The 26163-nt window shown below is 47.2% G+C and overlaps 1 protein-coding gene across 1 annotated transcript in view; it reads left to right on the forward strand.

The window, feature by feature from the left end:
- Positions 1 to 18699: 18699 nt before the first annotated feature.
- Positions 18700 to 26163, forward strand: part of LOC129783324 (ankyrin repeat domain-containing protein 26-like) — a 52854-nt gene continuing 45390 nt past the window's right edge. Inside the window, 6 exon segments of the mRNA XM_055793311.1 lie at positions 18700 to 19063; positions 23084 to 23198; positions 23433 to 23606; positions 23721 to 23827; positions 24350 to 24487; positions 25264 to 25403. Of these exon segments, the coding sequence (XP_055649286.1) occupies positions 18732 to 19063; positions 23084 to 23198; positions 23433 to 23606; positions 23721 to 23827; positions 24350 to 24487; positions 25264 to 25403 (1006 nt within the window). The 5' untranslated portion in view covers positions 18700 to 18731.

Consider the following 26163-nt stretch of genomic DNA (forward strand, 5'->3'; position numbering starts at 1 on the left):
CACCTGCAGCTTGCTGTCCCCTGCAGCCATCATCCCTGCACACTGACTGCCGGGCAGTTTCTCCACATGCCCACGCTCAGGGCAACGGTATAAAGCAAACTGCCACGCTGGCCACTACAAATACGTCGGCTCGCCCAAAAAGCTTTTCCAGCAGCTCCAACAGCAGCCGGCCTGCTGAGGCTTTTGTGCGTCCCAGTGTGATACGGGAGACGCCCGCACCCTGATGGAGGACGAAGGATGAGCACTCTCACCATCAACCAGCTAACTGTTGCTCGTAGGCTGCTGTGGTTCAAGCGGGGCTGCCAGCTGTGCCACACACAGCTGCTCGCTCCCTCCCTCCCTCCCCAGGGGGATGGCAGGGAGAACTGGGAGGCTCAAAGGGAGACAACTCGTAGGCTGAGACCAAGGCTTTGATGTGTGCAGGGGAACGTGCTGGTGCAGTCTGTGATTGAAAACTGCGGGGACATCTTTGGGGAGGAGGTGGCCGGCCTCTCCCCTCCATCAGCCGAGGAGGTGCCAGCACCTGTGGACAGGTGCACAGGTATGAGGAGGGGCTGAGGGTTTTCAAAATCTGGGGCTTCTGGTCCAATTCCTTATTGTGCTGCTGGTGGATTTTGGTTTAGGTGTTGTCCACTTCCATGAGGTCACTTTGCTGCACGTGCTTTTGTGTTCCACGGGTGCATTTGGAAGATCAAAGGAGCCGTGCAGGTGAAGCAAACGCAGAGCCCCAGGCAAAAGACTTCGTGCACACAGCACCCTCTCTGTTCATCCTCTACAAAGAAGCAGGGGCAGGTATGGTGGTGAAATCAGAAATAGTAGAGGGATGTCAGGCCAACAAACACTGACACGTTTCTCATGTATGACAGTAGTTTCTGATAGGTCCAAGCAGCTGCTGTGCCTCCTCCTGTCATTAGATCCCTTGTCTGTTTGACTTTTCCCACCCTGTAATGATAGAGAAGAAAAACCAGAAAGGTTGTTTCTCAGATGCATTGGGAATGTGCTTAATCAATCTAAATACTTACAAGAAGTCAAATACAAAATCGCAGATTTAAAAATAAAAGGCTCACGCCCCAGAATGGGATAATGCTGCCCAAGGGATAACGGCAGAACCGTGTCCCAGGAAGGCAGAAGAAAGCCCAGCAGAACGAAGCTGGCAAGGGTCTGTCCTACCCTCCAAGGCCCCTCCAGTTTGTGGTGCCCCAGCCCGCAAGAAGGGGCAGCCCATCATCCCAATTCATCAGAGCTCCTGAAGCCTATCTTACGACCGTGCAAAATGTGGATAATGCAAAGCAACCAAAGGGATCTTATTTGAGGAGCTAAGGTAGCAATTTGGGAGACGGTAGCTTACTACTCCAGGTGTCTTGCCACCTGTCAACTTCAACCTTTCCGGTTCAGGCGCTTGTACCTTTGCCTCCAACCACCCCCGAGAGCACAGCAGACTCCTCGGTAGACCCGGAACAGCTGATGAGCCATTCAGAGGAAAGAAGGTAAAATGAGCTCCCTTTGTTTAAAACGAGAACGGATTCCAGTTGATCGTGGCTTTACCTCTCTAATAACACTGTGGAATATCAAGGTTTGCAGGGTCTTTCGTTTCAGGAAAATGAAAAGCAAAGAAATGGAAAGGGAAAACAGGTCTCTGGACAAGAGGCTGAAAGCACACCAGAAGAGAAAAGGAGAGAAGAAAAGCTTTTTGAGATCAACCGCTGAAAAAATTCAGGAAGGTCAAGAAGCCCTTCCTGACCTTCCTGAAGAAGGTGTGTACCAGACACTGCTGTCCATCTCTCAAAACTCTGAACACTGCACTAAGGGCATGAACTATTTTTAGCGTGCACAAAGATGGCCCCAGATAGGAAGCAGACACCTGCCTTTTGGAAAAAAATGCGTGTCAGCAGGAAACTGCCATTCCCAATGTTGCAGGTTTGGTTTTGCACTTACGGAAGTACTGTTTGCTCAAGGGTAAGCAGACACCTCGCCACAAGAGCCTCAATCCTTAGCTATTTACCTAGCTACCGAAATAAAGAGGCAAAGTAAGTCCCGCTGTTTTGTCCATGTTAGCAATCCTCACGCTGCCCTGTATCATCTGAATCCCAAATATGCAGCAACGTTGTTCCAGGTCACTACATACGCTTTAGATGCTGGCACTTTTTAAAAAGGCCGCGGTTCACCTGAGGTAATTTGGGGGTCGGGTCGTGGTGTTTGTGGTGGTGGTGTGTGTATTGGGATGGACACTTTTTAGTTTCTTACTTCTTCTTCCCTTACCAGTAACAGAGGTCTATTTCTCAAGATCTTGAGAAATGTCCTGAAAATAAGTTTTCATGACTTTTTTGTATATAGATGAATACTCTTTTAATGTACACTATTTCACTGGTGCTACAAGTACTATATTCCACTTCACATGGCTTGTTTCAGTGACAGCCTTGTACTGTAAATTCGTATCGTGTACCCCCTTTTTCTTGGGATCCACAAGTTGCGATGCCTGCAGTTTGTAGTCCCTGCATGCACAGGCTATCTGCCCTGGCTGAAACCCGACAGGATAACAAACGGTGATTGCTTCAGGCAGCTCCCCTATGCAGATGTCCCAGGAACCCCTTTGGAAGAGTAACCCAGAGAGGGTGCTTCAGGGAAACCGCAGGCACGTCCAAAGCGCAGAACTAATGAGCAGGACATGCACGGGAGAGTCTGTGTTCAGTAGCCACCTTATAGCTTGAAGTGAGCGATTCTTATTTGCTTTCCAAATCCATTTTCCTCCTGCCTAACCCAATTGGAAGAGTGCGTTCCACCGCATTTTTTTGTGATGTACTGAATGTATTCTTTTTTAAAATCAGGTGTCACCTTCATGGCTTTGCTTCATGCTTTGTGCTGTCCCGTTTTTCTATGTACAAGAAACTCCACTGAAGACAGAGCGTTGATGGTTCTATTCAGCTGAAGGGGAACTGCCATGGAGGCTGTAAGAGAGGGGCAGGGCCGGGCGCAGGCCGGGGGGTTTATCCGTTCTGAGCCCCTCGACCCCTGCTGTGCATATCTGACAGCCCTGCCTCGCTCACAGCCGCTGTCCCAGAGGGAGCAAAGCCCAGGAGAGAAAGTTCTCTGTCGGCTCAGGGGAAGCACACATGCATGGGTGCAGCACCCTCATGTTGCAGCCAAAGTGATAAACCAGCCTTGCTTAGCGCAGCTCTCCGTGCAAAAACCTCCGTGGCTGCAAGGATCTCAAGCCTCGACTCTGAGCGCTCGATGGAGCTCCCTCCCAGCCAGCCGAGATTGCCGACCGTCCTGACGTGGCGCTTTCCCTCCCAGCAGCGCCCATGCCCATTGAGTGCCTTTCGCTTGCAGCCGGCTGTAATGCCGGCATCACCCCTGCACTCCAGTTTTTGGCCTCTCTGAGTGTTGCTCACTAGAATAGCCCCGAGAGTGACACCCCCCTCCGCCCCGTGCCGGCTGCCCCCATTGTGTCCATAGGGATAGCGGTTTGCCTGCGGGCATGGTGGGATGGTGTTTCTTCCAGGAACCACATGGATGGCAGGGTGAGCCCTGGGGGGGTTGCGCCACCCGGGCTCACAGCTGGGGAGGCGGATTCCCCGCTCGCAGGGACTGGGGGCGAGGGGAAGTGTTTTAGGGACGGACTGTGGGGGCCAGAGGGAGGGATTTGAGGGACGGACGCCGAGGAAGGCCTCATCCCTGCAGCGATGGCTCAGGCCCAGGGCAGGGCTCTTCTCTGGATGCCACGGGGTCGATTGCAAAGGACCAGGCCGCCCCACGCAGGGAGCAGGTGCGTGCCAGGGTGCCAGGGGCCCTGCCTGGCTGTTCCCAGCCCAGCCCCGGCTGGGGCCAGCCCTGCGCTGCAGCCCTGGGGCCGAGGCGCAAGGAGCCGGGCATTGCTGAGGGTGCTGCACCCTGCCAGGCCCCGCCGCCAGCTGCCGGCTGCCCTGGGCTGCCCCTCGCTCTCCCCAGCTCTGCCTGCTGCCAGCGCCGGGGGCACCGCCACGGGGCTTGCCCCCTGCCCACAGCTGCCCTGACCCACGTCTGCAGCTGCACGTGGTGCCCACATCGCACAGCTGGGGCGGGGGGTGGCAGGTCTCTCTGGGGGCAGCCTGGGACTGGGGGCAAAGCCAAGCCCGTCCCTCGCTTGTGATCTTTGTCCCCAGGGAGAGCCAGTGCAGACGTGTGCTGCGCTGGGGAGTGTCCCGCGGGGAGGTGACGGCCGACTGCAGAGCAGCACTGAGACCTGCGTGACAGCAACGGCAGCCGGTGGCCGCAGAGCAGCCCAGGGGAGCTGGCTCCCTCGACGGGCCCCAAAGCAGCCTTCCTCAGCCCCTGCTTTTGGTGACATGTGGAGCAGCACGGGGATGTCTCTCAGGCTTCCACGCCTGAGGGGGCTTTCCTCCCCAGGGGCACTGTTAGAAATCCTGCTCCCAGGATTAAAGCACCCCTCCCCCCATGGATCCGAGGCTATGCATCCAGCCCCCTGGAGCTGGGTACAGGTGCCCTGAGGGGTCTCTCTGGCAGGATGGGGCCACCTGCCTGGTGGCTCTGACACAGAAATGATGAGCTGAAGCCCTGTGACTGTGGCCGGCCAGTTCAAAGCCTCCAGGTGCCTCAGCCTCTGTCCCCAGGAGCGTTTATCCCAGGCACTGTTTCAGGGTGTGAAGATGGATGCCAGTGATGTCCTGGTGCCTCCATCTGTCTCCCACTTCAAGGTTGCGATGCCTGAGGTCAGGGTCCACCTGAAGGCCTTGGCAGAGATCTCCAGGGACTTTGTGTTCCATTTTGTGTTGCCTTAGGGCTACAGCGTGCTGGGGTTTGGGGGCTACAAGGTTATGGTATGCCAGAGGTCAAGCGAGTTAGTGTTGAAAGTGTGTTATTGTTATGGACAGAATCTGGGTTTGCTGGCCCTGTGTTCCTAGGGTTATGGCATTTTTATCTTATCTTGTGATCTGTGTGGTGGGTTTTTTTGTGGAGAGTGCCTTTTTTCAGCTCTTTTGCCTTTGTGGGGTTTGGATGGGGGCCTTTGGTTTGTGTACGATGTTTCTTCTGGTTGTTTTTCTGCTGTGCTGGTGGATGGTGGTGTTTTTTCTGTCTTGAAACCATCGTTACTGGTCTAATATATCTCCTGCAGGTCAGGCAGTGTCACTTCTGGTGTGGTCTGATTCATTTCTGGTGAGCTGGTAGGTAGGTATGGAGGACTTGTGGTCCCTCCATGGAGGATGACTGCTAGAGGACTAAGAGGCAGATCTGTGGAGGGGTGAGAGGACTGCTGGCCCACAAGTAGTGACTGTCAGAGGACTAAGTGTACTTGAAATTACGTGGACTTCCAAATTCATGGTTATTTGTCCTGCCTTGTGGAAGAGCCATGGGAAGTCACCAGCCACACGGAAGGACAAGGGGTTTCCCAAGGCTACGTGGCTTTTTGGGTTTTGCTTTTGAGTAAGAAAGTCTTGTCTCTCCATGAGTGCAACTGTGAACGGTCAATTTTGCTAACTTTAGAAAGCAGGGAGCAGTATTTTTCTGCTGTGCCTCACATGGCTGCCAGGGCATGGTGAGGAACAGCAAGAGAATTCCTTCCTGGAACCTTCTCCAGGGGAGCCGTGCTGCATTTACCCACAGTGAGGGTTTTTTTGGCTCTGCGTGATCGCAAATGTGAGAGGTCCATTTTCTCACCACAGAAATCAGGGAGCAGAACTTTAGTGCTGTGCCTCACATGGCTGCCAGGGCAGGGTGGGAAGCAGCAAGAGAATTCCTTCCTGGCACCTTCTCCAGGGGAGCTGTGCTGCACTTTCCCAAGACTTACTTTTTCTTTCAGCTCTGCATGAGTGCAAAAGGTTTGGGTCAATGTTCTCACCACAGAAAGCAGGGAGAAGAACTTTTGTGCTGTTCCTCACATGGCTGCCAGGGCAGGGTGAGAACAGCAACAGAATTTTTTCCTGGTACCTTCTTTATGGGAGGAGTGCTGTACTTTCCCAAAGTGACTTTTTTGGGCTCTTAACGACTGCAACTCTGAAGGGTTAATTTTGCTCACCACAGAAAGCAGGGAGCAGAACTTTTGTGCTGTGCCTCACATGGCTACCAGGGCAGGGTGAAAAGCAACAAGAGAATTCCCTCCTGGCACCTTCTCCAGGGGAGCACTGCTGCACTTTGTCAAGGTGAGTTTTTTGGGCTGTGCATTATTGCCAATGAAAAGAGGTCAGTTTTCTGACCACAGAAATCAGGGAGCAGAACTTTTCTGCTGTGCCTCACATGGCTGCCAGGGCAGGGTGAGAAACAGCAATAGAATTCCTTCCTGGAACCCTCTCCAGGGGAGCAGCGCTGCACTTAGCCAAGCCATGCTTTTTGGTTCTGTATGAGTTCAAAAGTGCTGTGTCAATTTTCCCACCACAGAAAGCAGGGAGCAGAACTCTTGTGCTGTGCCTCACATGGCTGCCATGCACGGTGGGAAGCAGCAAGAGAATTCCTTCCTGGTACCTTCTCCAGGGGAATTTCTCAGTTCCCGAGACTCATGGCACTGGCTGCAAGGGGGCTCCCAGCCGAAGGGGGTCAAGGGAAGTCTTTCAGGGTTGTTTGGGGGGAAGGATTTTAGGGATGGATGTGGTGTCTGGGGGGACGTTTGATGCCACCATATAGATTCCACTGTATATACATTTATGTCCAGCAATTCTGTTAAGGGAAGGCTGCTGGCTCAGCAAAGGGACAAGATGTCTGAGCTGCCCAGTTACCACGCTCTGATTTGCTGTGTAGCTCTACGTTAAACACACCTGCGCACAAAGGTTAGGCCAAGCTGACTCTCTAAAGCTGTTACAAGTGATGAATTAAGGGACCTCTAATCCAGGCAGTCAGCCTTGGGGAGGATGGGGAACAAAGAATGGATGGGGAAAAGATCTCCATTCTCTTCAGTGATGCAGAAAGAGCCTCTGGGTGAGGACGTTACGGCCGCGGGAGGAGACAAGCCGATAGAGTGCTGCGATCCGCAGAAAGTTGTTTGGAAGTCGGGCAGAGGTAATTGTTGTGGGGGGAGATTGCGACCCCTGACTCAGATACCCCCCTGAGAGAGGGCAAGGCCTCGCTTGGGGAGCACGGGGAGCTAGTAAAAAACCTCAGCAGTGCTGTCTGAGGGTGTGTGCTCGTTTGCGTTAGAAGCATGAAACTTGTAACCCATCCCGTGCCTGACTGAAAATGCATGTGTAATGCGCTATGAGTGTGCAAGTGCTCTGCTGTCCATAGTGCGTACCCTCGAGGAACTGGGTGAGCACGCTCAGAGGAAACATTCCCCCGTGCTCCCAGCACTGCCATAAAGAATGCCTGCCTTCTGAAACTTCCAAGCAAGTCTTAGAGGGTTTTTCTCCATGACCAACTTTATGGTATCATTCCTACCATACTGGAGAAAGCAAATCTTTTTCTGTTTGGTGGTGAAAGCAGCTTGGGGAGCGTCACTGAAGGGCAGCACTTTTTTAACCTCAGGTATAAAGTGCCACCGGTCCTACCGTGGAATACATCCTTCCTCAGGCTTTCAACAAACGGAAAGGATGCAACAAACCCACCCCGCTAAGACGTCCTGCATTTCTTTTCTCTTTCCTCGAACTTGGGGACATGACCCTGCTGGGCCATCTGTGCCACCTGCCTGGGAGCCAAGAGGGTGCCTTTACATTCAGGGCGAAGAACTTACCTTCTTTTTTTCCTTTTCAGCGACTTTAGAGCCATCCTTAGGGAGGCTGTGTTAAGCTGGTTTACTGCACAGCTGGTGGCCAGTGGAGGGAAACGGTAAGCTCCGCTATTGCCTTTGGTGTTTACTTGTTACTGTGTTGCTCATTTGAGTGATCTTCTCATGCCCTGGGAAGCAGAAGCTATCACGCCACTTTAGGCCTTGGTCTAAAAGCCATGCAAAGCAATATTGAAAGTCATTCTGAGGTGTGGAACAGGTCCCAATATACATTTTATAAAAGTGCATCTTGGCTGTTCTTTATCTTTGTATGGGTTTTTTCCCTTTTCTCCCGACTGTTGAAGCTCTGAAAGGCACCAATGAGCTGCTCTCCCTCAGTTTGCTCCTTTGCCTTTGGGGAGTGCTGTTCATGTTTTCTTCATGGCTTTGCAGAGGAGAAAATCCATGAATACACAACCTTGCTTGAATTGATCTTGCTGGAAAGGGGTCGAAAGCTTATTGCTGCCCCATCTTGCAAATGGCATACATTCTGGTTCTCATTTGATGGGCAGCATGTCGGCTTGTCAGATAACTGTAGAACAAATCAATTGCTCAAAGCAGCAATGCTGATAGGGAGAGTTTATGTACTTCCTTGCACAAAGCAGTTCTGGGCTTTTTTCCCTCTGCATGTGTTTCTGTGCAGACATGTGCATGAAACACAGGTGTCTCTCTGTGCCACAGGTGGGACTGATGACAGCTTTTCATTTCATTTCAACTAGAATTTAAACAAAGATTCTGCCTGCAAAAGAATTTGAGCAGCTGTCCTTGTTTCCCAGAGCAAGCATCCAAGCGCTGGAGAGCAGTTTGCAGGATCAGAACCTGAGCCTGCTCTGGGTGGTAAATCCTCAGGAGAGGAAAGAGAAACCCCAATTTTTTCAATACAGATCTAGTTCCCTTAATATGTTGAGCAGCAGAGGGGGGTGAGATGGGGCAGTGTGGTGGCAGGAGAGGGACAGGAGAGGGACAGAGGAATGAAGAGAACAGGGGTGGAGCTAGGCAGGGAGTGGAGGAAGGAAACCCCTGCTGGAGAGTCAGCGAACCATGAAGTATTCCTATGTGCTAAATTTCATCACACTAGCCTGTTTCTACATCAAAGACTCCAAAGTTACCCAAAGAAACAAGGAAAAGAGCAACTGGTACTAGTGATGGCAAACACGATGGAGTTCTTGGCAGCATGAGGAAATAGATAACTACTGTAGGAAGTTCTACGACCTAAACTGATGGAAATAAATCTCTGAAACATTTAGGCCACCTATTGCGTAATTTTTATGCCTGTCTGACTATCTATCGATCGATCGATCGATCTTGCAGAAGACCAAGTTGCAAGACCCTACAGTAATATACCTCTGTTCCTGGTAATAATACTTAACCTTAAGACTTAACCCTAAGAATTAACCCTAAGACATAACCCTAAGACTTAACTTTAAGAGTTAGCCCTAAGACACAACCTTAAGACTCAATATTAAAACTCAACCTTAAGGCTTAACCCGAAGACTTAACCCTGAGACTTAACCCTAAGACTTAAACCTAAGACCTAACCCTAAGACCCAACCTAAAGACCTAACCCTAGAGACTGAACTCTAAGACTTAACCTTAACACTTAAACCTAAGACTTAACCCTAAGACCGAACCTAAAGACTTAACCCGAAGACATAACCTTAATACATAACCTTAAGAATTAACCATAGGACTGAACCCTAAAGACTCAACCTTAAGACATAACCCTAAGACTTAACCCTATAGACTTAACGCTAAGACTTAACCCTAAGAACTAACCCTATGACGTAGCCCTCAGACTTAACCCTAAGCCTTAAATCTAAGACTTAACCCTAAGACTTTATCCTGACTCAGTCCTAAGACTTAACCATAAGACTTAACCTTAAGAATTAACCTAAAACTTAACCATTAGACCTATCCCTAAGACTTAAACCTAAGAACTAACCCTAAGACCTAACCATAAGACTTAACTCTAAGATTTATCCTTAAGACTTAACGCTAGGACTTAACCTTAAGATTTAATCTTAAAACAGCCAGAAGACATAATCCTAAGACCTAACCATAAGGCCTAACTCTAAGACTTAAGCCTAAGACTTAACTCTAAGACTGAAGTCTATAGACTTATCCCAAAGACTTAACCCTAAGACTAAATCTTAAGACATAACCCTAACACCTAAACTTAAGACTTAAGCTAAGACTTAACCCTAAGACTTAATCCTAATACCTAACCCTAAGAACTAACCTAAAGACCTAACCCTAGAGACTGAACTCTAAGTCTTAACCCTAAGACTCAACCTTAAGACTTAACCCTAAGACTAAATTATAAGACCTAACCGTAAGACTTAGCCCTAAAACTTAACCCTACACTTAACCTTAAGACGTAACCCTAAAACTTGACCCTAAGACTTATCCCTAAGACTTAACCCTAAGACTCAACATTAAGACTTAACACTAAGACCTAACCCTAAGACCTAAAATAATGACCTAACCAGAAGACTGAACCCTAAGACTTAACATTGAGACTTAACCATAAGACTTAACGCTAAGACTTAACCCTAAGACCTAACCGTAAGACTTAGCCTTGAATCTTAACCCTACGACTTAAGCCTAAGACTTAACGCTAAGACTTAAACTTAAGACTTATACTCAAGACTTAACACTAAGACTCAATCCGTAAGACTTAACCCTAAGAATTAACCTTAAGGCTCAACCTTAAGACTTAACCCTGAGACTTAACCCTAAGACTTTATTTTAAGATTTAACCCTAAGACTTAACCTTAACACTTAACCCTAAAACTTAACGCTAAAACTTAACCGTAAGACTTAACCCTAAGACTTTTCCCTGAGACTTAACACTGAGACTTAAACCTAAGACTTAACCGTAAGTCTTAACCCTAAGACATAACCCTGAGACCTTTCCTTGAGACTTGACCTTGAGATTTAACTCTGAGACTTAACCCTAAGCCATATCCCCAAGACTTAATTCTAAGAGGTAAACCTAAGACTCAATCCGTAAGACTTAACCTTAAGACTTAACCCTAAGTCTCAGCCTTAAAGACAGAACCTTACGACTTAACCCTGGGACTTAACCTTGAGACTTTACATTGAGCCTTAACCCTGAGACTTATCCCTAAGACTTAACCATGAGACTTAACCTTCAGATTTACTGTTAAGTCTTAACTACAAGACTTAACCTTAAAACATAACCTTAAGACTTAACCGTAAGACATAAACCTGAGACTTAACCCTAAGACTTAACTAGAAGACTTAACCCTGAGACTTAACCTTAAGACTTAACCATAAAAATTAAGCCTAAGACTTAACCTTAAGATTTAGCCCTAAGACTTAACCTTAAAACTTAACCCTAAAACTTAACTCAACCTTAAGACTTGACATTAAGACTTAAATTTAAGACTTCACCTTAATACTTTACCCTAAGACTTAAGCCTAAGACTTAACCCCAAAGACTTAACTATAAGACTTAACCCTAAGTCTTAACCTTAAGACTTAACTTTAATATTCAAACTTAACACTCAACCTTGGGACTTAACCCTTAGACTTAACCTTATAACTTAACCCTAAGAGATAACATTAAGAGGTAACCATAAGACTTAACTGTAAGACTTAACCTGACACTTAACATTAAGACTTAACCCTAAGAAATAATCCTAAAACATAACCCTAAGGATTAACATAATGACTTCACCTTAAGACTTAACCCTAAGACATATCCCTAAGACTTAAATTTAGGACTTAACCATAAGACTTAACCCTAAGACTTAATACTAATACTTAACATAAGACTTAACCCTGAGACATTAACCTTGAGACTTAACCTTAAGATTTAACCTTAAGACTTAACCCGAAGACTTATCCCTGAGACTTAACCCTAAGACTTATCCCCAAACCTTAACCTTAAGACTTATTATTAAGACTTAAATCTAAGACTGAATCTTAAGACATAATACTAAGGCTTAACCTTAAGACTTATCCCTAAGACTTAACCCTGAGAATTTAATATAAGACTGAACCTTAGGATGTAACCCTAAGACTTAACACTATAACTTAACCGAAGACAACACTAAGACTTAAATTTAAGACTAAACTTTAAAACTTAACCCTAAGACGTAAACTTAAGAATTAAACATAAATCTTAACCCTGACACTTAACCCTAAGACGTATCCCAAAGACTTAAATTTAAGACTTAAACCTAAGACTCAAACCCTAGGACTTAAACTTAAGATTTAACCTTAAGACTTAACACCAAGATTTAACCCTAAGACTTAAATTTATGAGTTAACCTTAAGACTTAACACTAAGACTTAACCTTAAGACATAACCATAACACTTAAATCTAAGACTTAACCTTAACAATTAACCGTAAGACATAACCTTTACATTTAACCCTAAGACTCAAATTTACGACTTATCCTTAAGACTTAACCCTAAGACTTAAATTTAGGTCTTAACCTTAACAGTTAACCCTAAGACTTAACCCTGAGACTTAAACCTAAGACTTAACCCTAAGACATAACCCTGAGACTTAACCTTAAGACTTAACCTTAAAACTTAACCCTAGGACTTAAATTTAAGACTTAACCTTAAGACTTATCCCTAAGACTTAACCCTTAGACTTAAACCTAATACTTAATCTTAGAGACTTAACCCTTAGACTTAACCTTAAGACTTAACCCTAACACTTATAATTAAGACTTAACCTTAAGACTTAACCTTGTGACTTAACCTTTAAAACTAGACCTGAGACTTAACCCTAAGACTTAAACTTAAAACTTAACCCTAAGACTTAACCCTATGATTTAAACCTAAGACTTAACCCTAAGACTTAAACATAAGACTTAACCCTAAGACATAACCCTGAGACTTAACCCTAAGACTGAACCCTAAGACTTAACCCCAAGACAATAAACCTAAGACGTAACCTTAAATACTTAACTATAAGTCTTAACCTTAAGACTTAACCCTAAGATTTAACCTTAAGACTTAACCTTTAAGACTTAACCCTAAGAATTAACCCTAAGACTTAAATTTAATACTTAACCCTAAGACTTAACCTTAAAACTTAACCCTAAGACTGAACCCTAAGATTTAACCATAAGACTTCACCTTAAGACTTAACCCTAAAACATAACCCTGAGACTGAAACCTAAGACTTAACCTTAATACTTAACCCTAAGTCATAAACCTGAGACTTAACATTGAAACTTAGCCTTGAAACTTAACCCTGAGACTTAACCCTAAGACTTATCCCCAAGACTTAACCCTTCAGACTTAAACTACAGACTTAACCTTTAAGACTTAACCCTGACTCAACCTTAAGATTCAACCTTAAGTCTTAACCCTGAGATTAACCTTGAGACTTAAACATGAGACTAAACTGTAAGACTTAACCGTAAGACTTAACTCTAAGACTTAACCCTAAGTCTTAAACTTAAGACTTTAACTTAAGACTTAACCCTGAGATTTAATCTTAAAACTTTAACCCTAAGACTTAATCCTAGGACTTAACCCTAAAACTTAATCCTAGGACTTAAACCTAAAACTTAACCCTAAGACTTCACCTTAAAATTTAAACCTAAGCCTGAACCCTAAGACTTAACCCTAGGACTTAATCCTAAAACTTAACTCTAAGACTTCACCTTAAAATTTAAACCTAAGCCTGAACCCTAAGACTTAACCTTAAAACTTTACCCTAAGACTGAACCCTAAGACTAAACCCTAAGACTTAAACCTAAGACTTAACCTTAATACTTATCCCTAAGACTTAACCCTAAGACATAACCCTGAGTCTTAACCCTAAGACTTAACCTTAAGACTTAACTCTAAGACTGAACCTTAAGACATATCCCTGAGGCTTAACATTGAGCCTTATACTTGAGACTTTACCCTAAGACTTAACCCTGAGATTTAATCTTATGACTTTAACCTAAAGACAGAACCCTAAGACTTAACCCCGTCTTAACCTTAAAACTTAACCCTAGGACTTCACCCTAAAACTTAACCCTAAGACTTATCCCTAAGACTTAAACCTTAAGATTTAACCTTAAGTCTTAACCCTAAGACATATGCCCTATAGAATAGTTTTTGTATTTGATGTTTTTTATATAAGTATTGCACTGATGACATGAATGAGAGTGGTATAAAAGCAGGAACCGTCCAATACACGAGGGCTGAGAAATGAAGATGCAGACAAGTGAAGTGGTTGGGGTTGGATTTATATGAAGCTTCTACAGAGGGGAAAAAATAGTTTCTTGTTGGAAGAAGGGTTCACCGGAGTCAAGAAGACGCTCAATACGAGTTATGCATCTTGCTCAACTTTATTAGTTTCTAACACTACTCATAGAGAACCGATACACATGAATATTCGTAAAGCAGAAATATAATTGGTTAGTAGTCTCTAAACGCGCGTGGTTCTCACACCCCTAATTATCATGACTAAAATAAGCATTCTATCCATGTAGCTAATTGTGTTGCTGTGCTTCAGCCTTGTAGTTTGTTACTCCCTATTTTCCCATACCGCTCCCTCTCTTTCTTGGCCCTGCACCTGCTTTCCCAGCAGCTGTAGCTTGTTGTTGGCACAACATAATTACGTGGTCTCAGGATTCAAGAATAGCTCAAGGCTACCTTTCTTGTTAACTTCAGCACAGCAACTTCAGTACAATTCTGATTACAGGCCTATTCTAATACCAGGCCTGGATTGTGCAGATCTTCAGAGATTCTAAGGCCACGCTTCTGCAGCCATTCTTCTACAGTTTCTCTTTTAGTTGCTATCTAGATTGAAGAGTATTAGTAATGTCCAGCTGTTAATTTCTGTATGTGTTTTGAGGATTCTGAGGGGCCTGCCTGTTCCTCAAAGTTCATGTCAGACAGTGACCTTAAGCTTTCCCTTCTCTTTTATGATATGTAGCCACACTCCAGCAGTACTGTCAATCATTTTAATCTGTGACTTGCTTTGTATTCTTACTACCAAAATAACAGGCTCCTTTTGAAGACTCTGTGTGTGTGTATATATATATATATGAGCTATCCAGAATTTTGTAAACCTAATCTATCAGTATAAAGGCAGTTGTTATTCTAAAACGAGCCCAGTAAGAAGACTACAAGAGGATGTGATTCAACATACTCTTAAAGTGTATCTCAAAAGAGCTTTCAGATATTTGTATTCATTTAATTGTACTTGTATAGTGAAGAAACAGAACAAAGAACAATCTAATACAAAGTCCTGCCTTCAGTCACCAGAGTAATATTTGCAGTCAAACTATGGCTCTTAGATCACAACAGATTTCTTTGGGTTTTGTTAGAAAAAAATACCTGATTGCAGTGTGTGCTTATGTATTGTTCAAGGAAGAACAATACTTGAGCCTTTTTTATGTGTTAGGAAACAGAAATCCTCATGAACAGCTGCTGATAGTTGAAGGTGCTCAGCTGAGAAAGATGATGAGAGGTTCATCATCTGTGCAGATGCCTGCTGGTGGCAGGCAAAATTTCATACCTTTGGGTTCAACCTACAGACAGGTCTAATTGTATAATAAAATAAGTTAAAGGCGTATTTCATGTTCTTAGAACTTTCTTCATGCTCATTTAACTGTTTTGTTAGGGCACGGTTGGACAACTGCAGCAGGAGCTTGCTGATGCACTTAAAAAGCAATCTATGCCAGAAGCTTCACTTGAAGTTACTACGCGCTACCACAGTGACCTGGAGAGAGACAAGCTGCACTTGCAAAAGGAGTTGGAAAAAAAGTTGAAAACTAAGGTACTTAATGTCTGTAACTATATGAAGAAATCTGACCGTAGCTGTTGAAAGTAGGAGCGAATGTTGTACTTTTGCACCACGTTTTGCAGTGTTCTTATGAAAACTGAAGTATAGAGGGAACCAGAGGAGCTTTGCAGGAAAGCTGTAGGGTGATTTTGTGTGTGCGTGGACACGTCATCTTGTTCCCCAAAGTTGCAACCTCATCCTGTCACTTCTAGAGTATTCCTTCTTCCCACCAGCTCCAGCTGCTGTTCTTGGTTATGGTTCCTAAGGTGTGTTTCACACTCCACACCAACCTTGGCCATAGGTCTTGGATGGGGAGAGGAGAGCTTAGGCCTGTTTCTGTGTAAGTTGCTGCATTCTCCTGCGCTCTTGTCTTTTCCGGCCACCTTACTTTTTCTTCTGCCACTGTTGCTTTCACAGATGCAGAAGCAGAACATGCTGGCTCTGACATCCAAGGACTTGCACAGCACGTGGGAGGAGCACTTGAAGTCACGATCCCACCTTGGAAGAGCGCGTTGCTCATCTTGACGAGGAAAAGGCTGAACTGTTGGAACAGGCGAGCCCAGAAAATTCTCCGGGCACCGAGCCAATACCCAGGAGAACCACATGCACCTTCTGGTCCGGTTCTTACATACTCATTGTTTTCTGTTATCCCTGCCATTCAGGCTGCGAGTACCTTATCGTTTGGGGGTCATGGAGGAAGCAAGTAAAAGCTAGACGGGTATCTTTGTGTAAGTTCTGGAGTGGCTCTGTTGGGAAGAGTTCCCAGTTACTCCCTCTCGGAAGAGAGGGGAGTAACGCCACCATCACTCGGAACAGCTCTGTGCAGTTGGCCTTGCCCAAGGTCATCCCCTGAAGCCTGTCTCGGGCACGAGTTGAGCAGGAGGCAGGTGGGGGTTTGCTTTTCGGAATGGTGTCTTTGCTTCCCAGGGCACAATGCAGTGTGAGGTGATGCAGAAAAAAATGAATGCAGTAACTTATTGCTTACTAGTAGCTGACTCAGTCCGTCTTTCCTGGTCTTGGAGACCCAGAAGCAGAGTTCCCAGAAGTGCTTTTGAGGTTGCTCTGGGTGATAGATTCTAGTTTTTAGGTTTGCATCCTTTCTGGCTAATAATAAACAAATAGGGCCCGTTGTGCCCATAATACTATATCCACAGGACCCATCAGCACCCTCTTATCTTCAAAGCCTGAAACTGAATTTCAGCCCAGCCAGCTACCAAGTCCCTGCCAACTAAAACTGGGTAATCACGGGGGGGTGGGGGGTGGGGGGGTGTTAATACCATTCTGAAACATTTAATATTGCACAGGAACTGTAGAGTCTCCTGGTCTTGGCTGGGGAGTGACCTGTAAAAAACCCAAGTTTTTGTGGCTGAGCATGCGTGCACTTGAAAAAACACTGGAGAAGAAATACTTCCTCCTGGAAAGAGCAGAGATGGATTGTGTTTACTGTGTGTTGCCACCTTGTAAATAAAATCCTGCCTTTCTTCTAATGTCTGGAAGAAAACAAATACACTCAATTAAAAAATGCATTTTGCTCTCCATTCCCCCATTAAATGGTCCGACTGATTACAGAGGTACTCTTGAAATGGCTGCTGCTCATAGCCATTTCCCAAAACTCATAGAATTCGGGTTTTGCAACCTGAATTTACTTGGCTGTGTTTTCAGCAAAAGTCTTTTTTCTGTCTTTTTAAAATTATTATTATTATTATTATTATTATTATTATAGCTCTTCCTTCTAGAGATCACGTCTGCAATAACGGAATGCTGCTAATACACTGAGCATCAACTAAGGAAAGTGACTGTACATCAGCCACTTTGGTCGGCGAGAACACTGCCAGAGCGAACAGGCTTGATAAAGCTGTGAAGACTCATTCCAGAAAGGAAAAGGAAGGTTTTAGGAGCTGTACCATTATTAGCGATGAAGGAAAAGAAGGTATTTCAAAGGGCTGAATCTCCTCCCTAAAAAGTGGTACTACATTCCTGTCCTGTTGTAATCAATATTTTCAGCGCTAATCACAGTCAAGTGTGTCCCTCTCTCTGATTTAGGTTTTCTTTGCCATCTCTCCCATGTTACACAACCTCATTGGCAAGAGGCAGTTTCTAATAGGAAGTAGTGTGCTGGCAAGGTGTTCCATGAGTCAAACCATCTAGGGTATACTGGACTGTGACATCACCCCAAAACCATATGGTACTTATAGTAAGGTTTCACCACGCTGAACTACTTAGTGCCGTCACCGCAGCAGTACAATACGGAGGATGGTTCCCAACTTATCTATACCAAAGGCACGACCTGTCTTTTGATTTCTGGACCACGTTTCCATACACTCAGTGGCTGCTTGTGTTCTTTTGTGGCAGTGCCAGCTCAGGCACATTTACTGGAAAGTAACTTTCTGACCCTGTCATGGCAAGGCAGGTAACTAGATGGTGCCTACAGCCCCCCCCAGCCCCCCTCCCGCTATATTAACCCTTGCTGTTTGTTCCTTTGGCATCCATTTGCCCAGGGCTAACGATGGCACACAAGCAGGACTGCTCAACAAACTAGGAGGCGAATTGCGTCGAGAGCTGTATTGGCCATAACTCCCCGACGAGATGCCCTTGCCCTGAACGACAAGCGCTTTCCCAGTTTGAGCCATTTGCTTTTAAAACCGACTCGCCCGAGCCGCCCCGCGAGCTCGCAGCGCGGGCCCCGCCGGGGCCAGCGGGGAGCTGCTGCTGCCCGGTACGCCGGCACCCCCCGGGCTTCCCGGCAGCGGCCCGAGTGCTCTGCGGGGGGCGCAGCGCCGCCGCCACCCGCCGCGCCTCTCGCTGCCCCCGGCCCCGCTCGGCAGCGCCGCGGCCGGGCACCGCGCAGGAGCCGCCGGGCACCGCGGGGCAGGAAGTGACGTCACTCGCGCGGGACACGCGCCGGAGCAGACCCCGCCCCCGCCAGCAGAGCCCGCCGGCCGTTTAACCGCCGCGCTCGCCGCTGAGGGAGGCGCTGTCCGCCGCTGCCGCGCTGAGGAGCAGCCTGTGCGCTCGGCTTCCCGCCCTCTGGTGGTTCGCTCCGTAGACAGCCGTACCGGGCCGCTGCCCGGGGCCCCGACCCCCCGTCCCTGCCCCGGGGGCCCCCCCGATCCCCCTGCCCCGGGGGCCCCCCCGATCCCCCTGCCCCGGGGGCCCCCCGATCCCCCTGCCCCGGGGGCCCTCCGATCCCCCTGCCCCGGGGGCCCCCCGATCCCCCTGCCCCGGGGGCCCCCCCGATCCCCCTGCCCCGGGGGCCCTCCGATCCCCCGATGCCCTGCCCCGAGACCCCCGATGCCCTGCCCGGGACCCCCGATCCCCCGGCCCTGCCCGGGGCCTGCCGCAGCCCGCCGCGTGCCTCCCGCCATCTCTTCCCTGAGGCGGGACCGTGCCGCGGGATGAAGAGGTTTTTCGGGTTCGGGAGGAAGAAGAAGGGGCGGCCGGCAGCGGCCGGCAGCGCCGCCAAGCCCTTCCCCACCGGTGCCTACGAGCTCCGGCTGCAGGAGCTGGGCAAGCTGCACCGTGCGGCCGCCCGTGGCGACCTGGGTCAGGTGCGGCAGAGACTGAAGAAATGCGGCATCGACGAGCGGGACACGGCGGAGCGGTAAGCGGCGGGGGGGCAGCAGCGCCGGGCGGTGCTGGGGCGGGGTGCGGGGGGGTTGCGGGCAGCGCCGGGACCCGCAGGTGCAGCTGCAGCCGCCGGCAGCTCAAGGGCGCTGGGAGCGAACGGCAGCATCGCTGCGGGGAGCCTCAGCCTGGGCGGGGAGCCAGGCCTGTGCTGCCAGGAGCCCTTGGAGTCGGCCGAGCATCCCCCGTCTTGCCCCGGCCCCCTCCGTGCCCTCGTTCCCGGGGGTGCTGCCTTGCCTGGGGGCGCAGGAGCGGCAGGGGGCCGGCAGCAGCCTGGCCAGGGGGGTTGCAGAAGGAGCCTCAGGGCCATTCTCCAGGCAGGCTTGGAAGGCAGAGTGCATGCACCTCGGAGGCCTCGGCGTGCGGGGTTAGTAGTTGAGCTGAGCAAGCTGCACTGCCTCAGCTGGGAGTAAAAGAGGGGTAAGCGCTGTGTTTAGGAAAGGGTAAGTGTGCTGTGTATTGGTGCTGTGTGGACGGTTGCCTGATGTGCCTTTTGTGACTGTGGTGTTGCAGCCAAAGCAACATCAGTCTGATTTTAGGTGGCAGTTACTTTGCTGTTTGCTCTGTGGCCTTGGTACAGCTAATTAGTGCCTTGGTTTGGAAGATCTGGGCAGTGCCATGCAGAGGAAGCTGCTGCTTCTGGCAGGTGGTAGGATGTGTGCTTTTGAGTCAAGCACAGCAAGTACTTGGCAGTTATATCTTAGGGAGAAGCCCTGGGCTGCAGCATAGCTCCTCATGGTCCACCGTAAGCATAAGGGAATCAGCTGAGGTTTTTGGGTCTTGGATGTGTCGAGCTGTTAATGCCTTTTCTGAAAAGACTGAGTCAAAACATCCATGACATTCAGAGGAGATGCTGGTTTAATCAGAGTACTTCAGCATCCTGGGCTGTCTTTTCTGAAGACTGGACTTTTGCCAGCCAGCTAGCTTATTGCCCTGAAAACACCTGAAACTGTCTAGATTTGTAGGAAGGCAATGAAGAGTGCAGTCAGTCAGCATGTGGGCTGTGTGCCTGAGTGTTGCCAGCCAGTATTTGTTTATGCAGCTGGAGGTGGGGGGTGCCATTTAAGGTGGCTTGAGTGCACTTTTGTGCATAATTCAGCTGCCAGAGTCGAGGTGCCCGATGGCATTTATGGAAATAGTTTGGAACCTTTCTCTCTTTCTTCTTACTGCTTTCTGATTCAGTCAGCAGTCAGTCACCAGCTCTTAGCAGACCCTGGTATGAATTTTCGCTAGTTTTTGCGTTTCAAGTTCATCTTGTCTAGAAAGCTTTTTTTCCTCTGAAGGGTTTCCTTCTGTGTGCCAGGCAATTATCAGTGTTATAAGAGGACAAATACAGTCACAAACTGTAAAAAAACAAGCTGGGGGCGGGGGGGGAGAGGGAGGGAAGAAAGAAAAGGCAGCATACTATGATGAGCACGGTGGTGGTTTTGCCGTGATAATGCCCAGTGCTGAAAAGCGAGGCTGAGAGCAATTCGGTGGCCAGAGCCTGCCTACTTGCTGCAGCCACTGCACTCTGTACCAGCCATGGGGGTTGCAAGGCCACCTGTGCCCTCTTAGTGCTTGTGGGTGTGATGTGTGTTGTGAGTGACCACCAGATGCAGTTGCGTTTCAGGGCTTCGTGTTGGAAGACTTGGTATCATTGGAAATAGAGGTGAAGAGTAGGAAATAATGCAAAGTAACGGCAACAATGTGTGCGTTGGTTGTATGAATATCTCAGTTTTGCTGCTCAGGATTTCCAAAAGCAAAATCCTGCACCAGGAGCATGGCAAGGATCACACCAACAGGTTCCTTCCATAAAGTGGGTCCTGTAGCCCATAAGACCTCCCGAAAGTGTGCCTGATACAGCATCAGTTAGGAGCAGGCAGCTTTCAGAGGTGGTCTAGCAAAACCTTCAGCCTCACTGACAGAGACGGGCAAAAGTCAGCACAGAGTTGGAAGCACTGCAGGCACAATGCCAGCTAGTCATGGATCCTGGGTCAGAGCTCATCGCTAAGGGAGATTGACCCTGTCAGCTGCCTGTCAGACTGAACTCCAGCGCTTTCATTGCTTGGCTTGTAGCTGCTGGGTTGTCGGCTCAAGGGCCATTCAAAGTGTGTACTGCCAACCTGCTGTTTCCCAGTGGGGTTGTTTCGTGGCTGCTCAGGCATCAGCAGTTCTCCTCTACTCTGTAGGTGATCAGCGTAGCATTGCAGGAGCAGGAACAGAATCTGGGCAGTGTCCCCAGGGCTGGGTGGCAGAAGAACTTCGGTGTTACTGGAGGCCTCTTGCAGGGACAGGCAACCCTGAGCCCTGGTGTTCTCTGCCAGCCTGTTCCCTGAAGTGGATCTTCTGTGGAGCACAGCAGGCCTTGCTCCAAGCAGAGCCGTCTCCTGTTGACGGACTGAGAGGCTTGGATGAGGAGGACAGCAGCAAGTCCACAAGTTTTCTGAAGGCTTTTCTGTTTGCAGAGCTGATAGTGACTACTTCACATCTGTCATGCTTCCTGGCGGTTGGTAGTAGCAGCTTTCAGATGATTGTGGACTCCTTCATAACCGGTCCTGGTTAGCTTTCAGATAATCTCAGTCAGTCATTTCTTCAGAGATGAAGAATCCCGCATGTTTCCATGGGAATTTCTCAAAAAGTGGTGGTAGTTGCTCTTGAGCTACTCCTCTGTCAGTGCTCCAGTCTGTTCCCTGTCTGTAGCAAGACATTACAAATTCTTTGAAGTTTTCTGTATTTCTCTCATCCTCATCTTTGTTGCAGTGGAGGAGGATGTCAGCTGCCCTGTAGCAAGTATCTGTGTTACAGATTACTGTGTTTCTGCATCACCTGCCACTGCATTTGTGTACCTCTCCCTTTCCATTCCCCCTTAGCCAGGGAGCTGTTGTGCTCCTGTCTCAGCAAGGTACCCAAACAATTGCAAGGCTAGTTGAGCTTTCCTAAATACAGAGAAGGACCTACCTGCAGCGATGTGGTTCAGAACCAGTGCTGGTGTTCCCCTCAGTTCTTGAGGACCTGTGGGATTGTTACTGCATCACCTTCAAGGGAGGAAGGTCCCAGCTGTTTTCTAGCTTGTCTTCTGCTCTGTTGGGACAGGTGTCCTGCAGAGCAGCAGGTGCTTTGCTTCTGCACAGAGTGAAGCTTGTGCTGATTTGTGCCTCTGATTTAGGGGGAAACACATGCAAGGACTTTCTGGGCAATTTCTTTCAGTATAAGTAGGCTGGTTAATTGACATCAGACCTAAGATGATCTGTGGTTTGAAGGAGGGGTTTTTTGGGGTGTTTTTTTGTGGTTTTTTTTTTTTTTTCCTCTGGCAAGGCTTTAACTTGAAGAAAAGAGTTTCATTTTCTTATGCTGGTCGTGTATTATGGAAACACAGTATTCCGTCCCTGGAGAGGACTTCCTCTGTAGTAGGCTTATTATGACTATCATAGTTATACATATCTGAAGGATCAGGTATTACTTTCCTGTACTCAGGATTACAGTGTTCTGCTGTCTGGTTTGCTGCATGTGATGGGGGGCACTTTGGTGCAAGTGAGTACTTGGTTTTGTTGCAGTAGTAAGCAGGCTAGAGAAAAAGCAGAAATCCTCAAAGTGCAGGGAAACGCTGATACTCTTTATATAAAGCCCATCTACATCTCTGATACTTCTGGCACATGAATAATTATAGAACTTAGAGGGTTGCTTGCCATAGTTCTCAGATTCCCAAGCTTTGGTCTTTTTTGCTGTGTCACAGGTGTAGTCCTGCTGGAGGCAGTGACCACCACCTGGGCACGGGAATCTGTGCAGATTAAGTTCTAGAGTGAAGGAAATGGCACCTTACTAAGCAGATGCTGCGGAGGGGTTTTGCTGGCCAGTCTCGGGTGTTTGGTGCACAACTGCTGTTACTGGTAACAGAATGAGAAATCGTTTCTTAAGCTTGCTTTGTGCAAAGTGAAACTTGTGGTCATATCAATTTATCAGAGACTGAAATTATTTCTCTAGTTGTCTGTGCTAATTTAATATGTTTAATTTTTAGGACACCGCTGCATCTTGCTTCTGCGAATGGCCATGTGCATGTTGTTACATATCTCGTAGAAAACAAGTGTAAGCTAAATCTTACTGACAGTGATAACAGATCGCCACTGATGAAGGTATGTGGAATATGTCATGCTCTTTCAAGTGGGGCTTGTCAACTGTGCATTAAATGAGAGGTGGCTGGAAGGATTCTTTACACAGCTCTGCATAGAAGCATGCATCTGGTAATCAGCGTGGAATAGGCATATGTTAGCTCAGCTTTGAAGGTGCTCTTATTTTCCAGCATTGGGAAGCCGGGGCAATTGTAACAGAGTGCTGGCAGTTCTTCCTTTTTTGCGTGTTGTTCCCAGGCAGTACAGTGCCAGCAAGAAGAATGTGTAGCTATTCTGCTAGAGCACGGTGCCAACCCCCATCTGGCGGATGCTGACGGCAACACTGCCCTTCACCTTGCTGTCCGATCTCCTAATACAACCGTGGCGGGGCTGTTACTTGAGCATAATGCCAATATTGATGCTCGGAATAAGGTAAATTTTTGTATTTGTTGAAGAAGTTCTTTCAAAAAGTTGTATTAGTATTTCTCTTGTAGGGTTTTTTATTTTTTTACTTTTATTTTTAAATTTATTTATCTGCCCTTTCAGGAGGGAAACACTCCGCTTATTCTTGCTATCTCTGAACATCATGAAGATATAGCAGAGTTTCTTCTGCAGAAAGGAGCTGATGTGCATGCTCGAGATCACTGTGAAAGGTGAGTGGTTTGTCAAAACTCTGCATGGGTCTCTTTAGTATTCTTTAGGTTGGATTAATCAGAGGCATGAGAGTGAGCTCTGAAAAAAAAAAAACGGGGAGCCACATAGCAGCTATTTCTGTGTGGCTTGTGAAAGCACATCTGCGCTTGGCTGTTGTCATACCTCAGTGGGTGCTTTCCTCGTTGAGGATTACAAGAAGGCATTGCCTGTGGTGTCCCTTCTGGCAGGAAACATGCTGTTAGCTCAGCAGCACTGCCTCGATTTGAAAAAAACATCTCCTGCATAGTGGCGTAGTTTGTACGTGAGTGTTGTCTATGTGGAAGCTTTGTCTGAAGATTGAAGGTTTGGTTGTTTTGACTCCCTCTTGCATTTTATGGTTGCTCTTAATATTTAATGAAAACTGCTTTTTCTTTTGCTCATTCAGTAATGAGGACAGTAGTTTTTGAGAGCAAACAGGAATAAAAATAATTACAGTGTCTGTGTCAAATGATCTACTTCGTAACATATTTTTGGTGTTTCAGAACCCCACTTATGACTGCAGCATCTGGTGGACAGCTTAATTTAATAAAAGTTCTTCTTGGATATGGTGCTGATCTTTTCCATAAAGACACTAACGGATGGACAGCTGAGGATTATGCTGTTACTCATGGATATTCTAGGTAAATTTTTGACTTTATTGTTAGAATAGGTTGTCAGTTGTCAGTGTGGCTTTTGAATGGTTTTGGTAATAGCAGCAAGGTTTAATGGTGTGTTGAAAGCTGTCCTGAAGCTGTGCTCAGTGACGTCTTCTGATACGTATCGTTCCCTGTGTCTAGTATTAATCTGGATGTTGAAGAAAATTTCCGCCCCGAATGGTCTGTTAGATGTCAAGTTTTGATGCTAAACTTGCACCTGCCCAATACAAACTCTAAAACATGTCTGCATCCTACAGTTACCCAGAGGTGGAACGTGGCAAACTGAAATGCATGTCGGTCCTCTCCTCAGACCAGCACCATTGTCCTTACTGACTTCCACTACAATGAGCAGGAACTACCAGCCTTTTCTTTCAGAGATCTAACATATCCCTTTTGTTAAAGTCTTAAGCAGTTTCACCCCTCTTATGGATAGCTTTGTACCTGTGCGTATCCCTTCTCTAAGGTGGTTATGTGTGCTTAACAGCTAGGCTGAAAATACTGTGCCGAGCTGGAGCTAATGGCTTCGTAGGTGTGGATATGCACCTCTAGAGTGAACATGACTGTAGTGAATATTGAAGTAGGTAGTAGCCGTGCAGTAAGTTCTGTGTGTATTACTCTCGGTGAATGCATACAAGCATATGAATTCCTACGGCTGTGAATACGTGTAGGGTGGATAAGTGGCTGTTAACTGTTCTATTAAACTGTATAAGCAAGTATGTGGTTGTTTTTACCAAATACGTTTCTTCTCTTTCCCTATATAGTCTTTGTACACAACTGGTGGCATACGCATTCCGGGGAGACAGAGACGAGGGTGGTGCACAAGGCGACACAGTACCTGGCATTCCTCACCGGGCCGGAGCTGCTGGCTTGACGTTGGGTGCACCTGCTGTGGACAGAGGAGGTAGGATCTTTAATCACGCAGGAGCTCACGAGGAAAATCGCTGTGGCCTTTTCTTTAGGGGGTTTGTGTTGTCAGCGCTCGCTGTGTTCACCGTTGACTTTAGTGGAGGCATCAGGTGGGGTAGCGCAAGAAGCTTTGTGAATATGCTGACTTGTTGCTGGTTGGAGGTGCTTCTTGTCAGGGGTGAAGGCAGCTGCGGTTTGTGTGCTACGGGCCCACGTACCGGGTTGTTGCCTTCTGCCTGCCAGATTGCCCATCTGTATAGGTTTTCATACCGAGAGAGAAGGGGGACAGGGAAGGAACTAGGTGAGAGTGGTTTTGGTTTTGGGGTGTGTACTTGTACCTTAGATGGCCAGTCAGATTGTGAAAATGAATTGCAAAAGCAGTAGGTTCATCCTGAGTAGTTGTGCATCTTCCTGTAGCTGGGAAGCAACAGATGAGTTAGCAGGACTGTACATGTCTTGTTGATAGCCACTGAGTTTGTGCAGTGGTGTTTTAATATTAATAGTTTCACCTGCACTAAGCTGCTTTTAGTGAGTTGTCTTATTTCTCAGCATCCGTTACGATTGTTTCTGTGTAGGTGCTGTAGAGACATACTTAGGAAAAATCGTCTTGGAAAAGTCACTTGGTTAGGAACAATAATGCAGCTTCTGTGTGTACTGTATCTTCATGGACATAGTTTGATTCCAGTAAAAATAAATAACACTTCTACTTCCAGTAATTGTATGAAATAAACGTTAAAAAGTCCATATTAACTTGT

The sequence above is a fragment of the Falco peregrinus genome, unplaced genomic scaffold (genome assembly GCF_023634155.1).
Source record: "Falco peregrinus isolate bFalPer1 unplaced genomic scaffold, bFalPer1.pri scaffold_29, whole genome shotgun sequence".
NCBI lineage: Eukaryota > Metazoa > Chordata > Aves > Falconiformes > Falconidae > Falco > Falco peregrinus.